Source organism: Haemaphysalis longicornis, unplaced genomic scaffold (genome assembly GCF_048455015.1).
Source record: "Haemaphysalis longicornis isolate Haplotype H1 unplaced genomic scaffold, Haemaphysalis longicornis Haplotype H1 scaffold_5, whole genome shotgun sequence".
Taxonomy (NCBI): domain Eukaryota; kingdom Metazoa; phylum Arthropoda; class Arachnida; order Ixodida; family Ixodidae; genus Haemaphysalis; species Haemaphysalis longicornis.
The window spans coordinates 64081609-64089974 of record NW_027526385.1 but is presented as its reverse complement, the minus strand read 5'-3'; the positions used below and the strand labels follow the sequence as shown (position 1 = coordinate 64089974).

At 48.1% G+C, this 8366-nt stretch overlaps 1 protein-coding gene across 1 annotated transcript in view; it reads right to left on the bottom strand.

Moving 5' to 3' along the window:
* Positions 1 to 2740: 2740 nt before the first annotated feature.
* LOC144138326 (cytochrome P450 3A41-like) overlaps positions 2741 to 8366 on the bottom strand; it is a 46586-nt gene continuing 40960 nt past the window's right edge. The window contains exons 12-14 of the mRNA XM_077670554.1: positions 7622 to 7762; positions 5408 to 5573; positions 2741 to 2917 (exon numbers count right to left, since the gene is read on the bottom strand). Coding sequence (XP_077526680.1) covers positions 2840 to 2917; positions 5408 to 5573; positions 7622 to 7762 — 385 coding nt within the window. The 3' untranslated portion in view covers positions 2741 to 2839. The remainder of the gene's footprint in view (positions 2918 to 5407; positions 5574 to 7621; positions 7763 to 8366) is intronic.

The window sequence follows — 8366 nt, the reverse complement described above, 5'->3', positions numbered from 1 at the left end:
AGAGAGTCCATCACGGCAGCATAGAGAGCAGGCAACGGCGGCACCCTGCCGAGCAGCAGGGTGCGCTCGCTGGTCTCAGCAAGCCGTTTTACACGGGGTTTTCGTCGCCGGGGCGTCTCCGAGCGATGAGGAGGAGGCAGCCCGAAGGAGAACAGGTGTTGAAGACGGGAAGACACGAAAAGTGAAGAAATTGCAGGGCAGCTAGAGCAACCAGCAAGCCGAACCGAATGCGGGTTCGAGGCTGCAGAAAAACAAAATTGCAGCGATGTTGTATAAGTTTCCCGTAGCTTTTGACTTGCGATTGGAAGAAAAAGTCCTGAAGATCAAAACGAGATTGGTTTGAATCGTTCCAAATTTCGGACAGTGTTATACATTGACTCATGGGAGCGCGAGAAGGTGTTATGGCAGAGACCGGATATTCATACAGGTTCGTAAAATAGGGCTCGTCCGCAAATTCCGTCGCGTGGAAGTGTTTTGCATATGGAGTAAAAGCTGGTTAATTCGAACTCGAAGGGAACCACAAAATTGTTTGAATTAAGCGGAGTTCGAATTAGCGGGAAGGCGCTAGAATGCATGTAAATCGCGCCACACTGCGCGGGAAGAACTCAAACAAGCCACTTCTGCACTAGTTATCGCGAATTAGGCGCTACTACACGTTTGTGGCAGGTGATTTTGTAAATAATGTTTCGTAAATAACAAGGGCATGCGCCGGAGCACGGGCTCCGGTGGCGCGGAGCCCTCTGAAGAAGCGAAATGAGCCGTGGCAGGAGCGTAGCGCGCGCGCGACGCTGTGGTTTACTGTTTCGTTGTTTTTCCTGTAGTAAATTTGGTTTGATTTGGATTATCAACACATTTTCATCACTTTGGGTCGACATCTTTTGCGAGGAGCGATGGAAATCAGGGAACCATAGTTCCAATTAACCGTTCTGGATACCAACGCGTTCGAATTGTCGGGAGTTTTCCTTCATTGAAATATACACGGCTGTGCCGAGACCAGGGCGTAAGCTCCAATCAACCGAGTTCGAATTAACGAGCTTTTACTGTATAAATTCGTCATTGAAGGAAGAAGTCACTGATTCGCACGCGCAGCTAAGCTGTGAAGCATCAAACTATGATCTAAGCTGTGAAGCATCACTCCTTGTTCAATGAGTTTATGGAAGCCTTGTTTCACAATTCTCTCCAGTTTCCTGTGGTACGTGCGCCACGTGAACGTTTCGCTCACGCTACCCTTTGTAAGCTTTTTAAACACGCGAGCATCGAAGACAAATGGAGAAGCGCATTCGCAACAATACACGGCACGCTTGCTGGATGAGCCACTTTTGGTTGTGATTGCATGCTCACGCAACCGATCTTTTACAGAGCTCCCCGCCCGACCTACATAGGTCTTTGCATATGTGAAAGAGAAATTTCGGTTTGTAGGAGAAGTTTCTTCGCAAAAATGAACCTCAATGCTAACAGAACTTTAGACTTTGTTTGTGCTTCCGAATGCTTAGGAATGAATAGTACCTGGTAATATATAGGAGTTCCAACGAACAGTAGAGTCTGCCCAACATGGTGGAGCTTGCAGGAGATTAGCGGAACGATTTCATTGACCGAATATTCCGTGTACAGAAGCTTTTCCTTTGCATTGTGCTTAAAGGCTTTTTTTTTTTAAACTTCACAACTTTCTTTTATGGCGTAGTAGCGAGTCGCTCGCCACAGTTTATATTGGGATGATATCAAACGTTCGTGTATCCCAGACGACTGCAGCACCGGGACGATCAGCGAACTGCTTCAAATCCGAAGTTGATATCAGCGTAACATCAAGCTTTCTTTTATCACATGCATCTGCAGTTGGTTATTGGGTAGGGCGGGTCGAGGAACTGCTTCAAGTACTCGTTGCAAACAGCACAAACCAACCCATCGAAGATCTTCCTGTGCTTCAAATGGAAGACAAAGAGAGCAGCGAAAAAAATCATAATTATCACCACCACTGATGGCGACAGACATCCGCCCAACTCGTGAAGAATGACCGCCGCTTCGGCAGATCACGCCAACGATTAAAAACCCGACAACCTACTGAGGGTTAGAGACGGAATTGGATTGGGAAAACTTCTTTGGGGCCTGCGAATGAAGTCCTATTGCTAGGTCTTCATGACTTGGCCAGAGTCGTCACCGCAGATGTAGCCAACCCGGCTAGGGGTCCTCCGCTCCCCGTCACCGGGTAGCCGGGGTCCTACTGCCTGGCCAGCGCCACGATGACTCGCTGGACAGCCTGGAGTTGAAGATTTTGGTCTTCAGTCCGCACCGCCTCCTCGAAGGCAGGTGGCATCGTTCTTGTGTTTGATTCGTCCGGGTACGCGAGGCAATCCCAGACGATGTGCTCGAGCCTTGCTGGAGCTTTGCGGCACACCCGACAGGTTGCATCGGAAGCTCTCGCCCGCCGCACCACTAAGCCGTCTGACGTTGGTTACTCACGGCAGAGCCCCTCTCTTGCAAGAGGAAAAACATTTGAGGCTTGAGCATAAGAAAAGCACAGAACAAGAGAGAGAGAGAGAGAGAGAGAGAGAGAGAGAGAATGCGTGCAGACAGAGGTTCCTTCGCAACGCTGGCCTTGTTGCCATGGAGACGACAAGTCGGAGCACGGCTCGCCTGTTGCCCGCGAATTTAATACGTTGGCATCGGACTTGAGGCATTGCCACAAGCATATGTTCCCACATCCACTGCTATGGCAGCGTTCGCAACCATTTATAGGAACACACAATTTGTGATCATATTTATTTTTCTACTGGTTGAAAAACATGAACAAAAATGGCTCTTCGCCACGATGTAGGGACAACGTTCTGTTTTGGGAGCGTGGTCATAGTTTCTCAAGCCGAACCCAAGCGCCGTCCTTCGGTGATACTGCAATCGATAGGGTCTTCCGCTGTAATTCTCTCTGGAAAAGTTTATAAAGAAAAATACCAAATAAGGTTAGAGCTTAGGTCATTTGTCGTGGCGGTGGACATTTTATTACATTTAAAAGCGTCCATATGAGATAACCTGTCCCCTCATTTGTCAGAAAGTGTGTTCCTAAGAAACTTACCTTCTATTTATCGTAATAAATATATTTAGCATAACCGATTGAGCACCCAAAATGCCGGGCTTAGAGATTTAAAAATCAGACGACACGTTCCTGCCTTGACGTAGAGGTACTGAATTGGTTTAGTTGCAAGGATTAGTGGCTTAAATCTGACAAAGAAAGTTGAATGTTTTTTTTTCGATGTCATACTAACGAGGTTTACTTCTGGCGGCAAAGCATCTTTTAAATTCCACAACTCACTACATTATATTACAGAACTAGATTTTCCTCGCAAATGTTTCACATGGGAAGCTCAAATACATGCTTAGCAATGTTTTCATATGAAACTTGACAACTGGTTAAAGAGCGGTGAAGTTGCATAAATATGCTCTCAAGCGCTCACAATATCTTATAGGTAAGCAAGGTGGTCTACTTAGTTTTCTTCAAATGCCCAAACATATAGTTCACAAATTTAGGAAAGTTTAATATTACGGAGGTTAGAGTGGTTTTACACATTATTTAAAAATTTAGCAATATATCTTAAGGCCATAAATTTATCTAATTCGTTGTTGCACCTGAAGGTTAGTTACAAAGTTCAGATGTTCCTACATGTATCCCTCAATGGGCTGTGCAATGAATAATTTTCGGAAGCTATGGTTTTCCCAAGAGTGGGCTTTTTGTACAACTGATTACTTACTCGGCAGAATTTGCTTCAAGTCATTTCTTACGAGCGTTAAGCCACCAAGAAACCACAAAAAATATATTTCTATCATGCTTGCGGAAGGAAATTCTGCCACATAAGTGCGTTTACATAAAGGTGGAAGTAATAACCCTTAATGTCAATGGCATATGACCGCAGTTACGAGCAGACGCGACATGGCGCCAACATAAACAAAATATGTTGGCAACAGTACCGCAAAACTGAACCACATAAGTGGGAGAAAAAATCGCTAATTTCTGCCGCTATGGAGGAGAACAAACGATCTTGATTCGTAAAAATTCACTCGGCTCAGCATCTTCACTTATGCCGATCCGCTTGTGTCGAGCAGTGGGCTGGGTTTTTTTTTTTTTTTTTCTTTCGTTCGTATGATATCAAGATGCCTGTTAGGTGGTCACCCTTGCCGTTCAGATTATTTCACGTCATACGGCATTGGAATCGGCCATTTCCTTTCCCCGAACATTAAATCAACAACCCCAACGCACCTTCAAAACCCATAAGGCGCGTGAAAAAGTTGCACGCATATTTGCATTACCCCACCCAAGAATTCCGAATTCCGATTCGGTGCATTACCTAACTGTTAATCGGAGCCAATATACAAGCGCTAGCGAACTAACAAACGTCGCTGTGTGTGTATCTGTGTGTATGTGCGCGTGCGGGCGCGTGTGCAGGGGTACTTGTGCGTGGGCGTTTTGTTGATGCGACTGGCTAATTTGCAACACAAAACCGCAAATCCGTTCTGACACACCGTACGGTATAATACTTGATATAATATCATTAAGAAAGTTACTCGGGTGATATGATGTTTGAATAACGCCATGGCGAAAGCTTAGTTGTCGATTATGTTGATCTCGATCCTGTTGAACGATTTCTTAGAACTTTGTCGCCGCGCTTTCCCCACTTGACGGCCCCTTCAACATCCCCAATTCCGAAGCTGGTTCCGCTTTTTCGCCATCGTCAAGAGCCTCCCGTTCCCCTCCGCCGGTACACTACCCTCTAAGGCGGCTCTCATTGCACGTAAGGCAATAGCCTACCTACCCTTCATCGGTGCGGCTGTTTCCCTTTCCCAAAGCGGACTTCGTTATCCTATCTCAAAACCCTCCTCCGGCACTGCTGTTGCTGTTTGCCAGCGTTCGGTCTCCGGCTCATGCTCCCATTTTTTGCACAACCGATCAGTACCTCACAACTGGCTCTACGTAACTTAGATATCTGAGGCTTTCGAGTAAAAAAATGCACGAGGACGCGGGTTCGATTCCCGGCCACGGCGGCCGCTTTTCTGATGGAGGCGAGGCGCAAAAACATCCGTGTGTACGAGATTTCGGCGCACGTTAAAGATCTCCAGGTGGTCAAATTTAATCCGGAGCCCTCCACTACGGCGCGACTCATCGCATGCGTTGCGTCGGCGTGCTAAACTCTACAATCAATCAATCGACTAAAAAATGTGACAAATTCTTTCTGAAGTCTGTTTGCGTTGTAGCCTTCTATGAGAACGCAGAGTAGCAAGCGTACAGCTACGACCAATGTAGAGATATGGAAAGAGAGAACATTAAATGGAAGCAGCAGGTATGTCCGCACTAGCGGCAGGACGCTTTTTTAAATGCGGCGAACAATAAACAAATGAACGATGCGCCTAGTAGTTTAACGTGTACCTGGGCGTGTTTGGAGCCCAAATGCAGCCGGAAACGGTGCACCAGCTTGGCAAGAATGAGTGATATCTCCAGCTGGGCGAGTCGCATTCCCACGCAGTTGCGAGGGCCGATCCCGTAGGGCTGGAACGCCAGCGGATCCATCAAAGCTTTGCGGTCAGGAGAGAACCTGCAAATGTTGCCATTCGCTGTGTAGTTCAGTCACTACAATGTGGTAATATGTTACAGACTTCGTAACATATGCGCACAGCAACCATAAAGATTAAGTGATCTTTCTCCGCATTTAGGGACAAAGTAACGACAAAGCTTCGGGCAGGGAAACTCAGTAACAACTGAAACAAGTGCGTTTAAGGTGGCCCGGCAAAGAAGTGGATGATTTCTTTTTAGTGTACAAGGTAATTTCCACAAGTTATAATAGCATCAGCGAAGTAAATGGGATTACTACGCACTCGATTCAATGGGTTATCAGATAAATAGTTCTCAAGAATTTTTCGGCGATGGTATGGCTTCTTACAAATCGGACATCAAATTCGAACTGACATCCGTTAACTCATGCTAGGATCTTTACTCAACGGTGTACTTAAATAAAGGTAACACCTGCCTTGTGCGCTAAGAAAATCAGCTTCAGAACAGCTGTCCGGTAACAGCTGTGACGGCTCATGTTCAGTGAAAAGACTTTGGTGGGGATTGGCCTCAAGAAACTGCTCATGACGCCATGCTGGCACAGCGTCATCTGGCCGACACCACCGATCTCAGGAACCGGTGTTAAAAGAGGCTAGCACTGAGTAGCCACCAAAGTCTAATCTTGTACAGGGCTTATTAGTCCAGTGTGTATGTGTGCGCGTGTGTACATTGAACTCATAATTGCCGGCGACGGGACTGATTCCGGCCAGCGACCCTTTTGAAAAACGGCTCAGCGCGCCACACTGGCATGGCGTCACCGGGGCAACGATGGTAATTTTGGGAGCAAACGCGAAAACAGGCTATAACGTTGGGTAGCGCGAATCGCTCATCTTGAGAGGGCATATTATTCCCGTCTTTAGGACGTCCCTCGAACCCCCACGATAAGAATGACGCCTTTTAAGAATGACTTCTTTCATGTCAGCCTAACGGGCTCATTACGTCCGCGGCGGACATGCGAGACGATGCAGTGATGACACAGAGGAAAGGACAGCGGTCACTTACGGCGTAGGAGGGAGAGTGGAACAAAGCGACGAAAAGAGGAGGTCTACCGAAGGGAGGGTAGAGCGATCGTGGGGGCGGGCGGGACGAGTCGCAAAAAGCGCTAGTCAGTAGACAGGGGGGTCTAGGGTTCCGGAGTCAAGCCATCGTTTGGGTGCGACGTCTGACCACCCGCTTTTACCCTTAAAATCGAGCCAAATGGCCGCCAGCTGACGTGCAGCTACCGTTCGAGCCCACGCAACAGCAGCCTCATCGCGGCGGACTTCTACCCTTCGTTCGAGCCCTAGACGGAACAGCCTCATCGCGGCGAACTTCTGCCGTTTGTTCGAGCCCGAGCAGCCTCATCGCTGCAGACTCCACCTCATCGTTCGAGCCCGCGTCGCAGCAGCCTGACCACGGTGGACTCCAGTCATCGCTCGGGCTCGAGCCACAGCGGCGTGACGACAGCGGATTCCACGCCGTCGTTCAAGCGCGCTACGTAGCAGCTTTGTTCCGGCGAACGTCCAGCCCTTCCTGCGAGCCCGTGCCGCAACACGCCGAAGCAACCCAGCGACGCCGAGCCATAAGCGAGATCGAGCCAGTTGATCCTATTAAACATATCAAAAATTTCATGTGTCTATGCCTCCATCTCCTCATGCTCAATGTGGACCCAAGGTCACTTTGAGAAAACCGACCATCACACAGCTATGCAGAACCTTCGAGGCCGCGTATCTAGCTGGACATTTCATGTATCACAAAACTTATCCCTCAGTGACTAGTATTGCTTAGAATGCGGTACCTGGCCGTGCAAATGGCGAAATCGCCGTACAACATATTCAAGGAAACCACTCACTTACTCCCTCACTCACCCACACCCTCACCCACACTCTCACTCACTCACTCACTCACTCACTCACTCACTCACTCACTCACTCACTCACTCACTCACTCACTCACTCATTCGCAAGCGTAAATCGGAAAATAATTGCCGACAAGATTTCTTGGCATAAACGCGATGCTAGGAACCAAGAGACGGCGTAGTGGTGAGAGGCTTGCCTGTCAGGGTCGAATTCCTCGGGTCTGTCCCATAGATTGGGATCCCTGTGTATGTGTTCCGTGTCCGCCAAAATATTCACTCCTTTGGGCAGGGTGAGATTCTCGTAGCGGAAGTCGCACGAGGCTTTCCTCACGGTGAATCTGCGTGTTCCCAATAGTCAGTCAGAATTCAATTCTAACATTTACGCGCTAAAGTGACGCAGGACGAAAGTTCAAAAAACCACAATGAAAACACGCGAAATCTCATCTACAATCCAAACTACAATCAGGATGCGCTTGGTTATGTCCGTGTATGGTTGCAATGTATGGCTGCGATGTGCAAGGGTCAACATTTCCAAGAACAATTACAGCGCAGCTGCAGCTTTGAGTTTAAAAGGTTATCAGTGGCTGACATGTAGTCCCACGCAGAAGCGATGGTCTTGCGGCCAATATAACTCTTATAAAAGCAGCAGTAGGCCGACACTTCGGAAGCGACGGTCTTTTTTTCACTCTAGAGTAATAAATAGCACCTGAGGGGCGGGAAGTGAGGGTAGCCGAGACAGAAGCGCTGTTCACGTGAACCGCTGACGTCTCATGGCCTTCAGCGCTCGCTCCTCATAGACGGCGGGTAGCGGCTAATAGAAGAAGTGCGACCTTAGCATGTGTTTGCATCAAAGGGGCCGTGAAGACAAAAAAATAAGTAGGGTGCAATAAAGCACTGCTTCCTCCCATAGCACTGACACCAATTGCGTCGCAAACTTCGTAC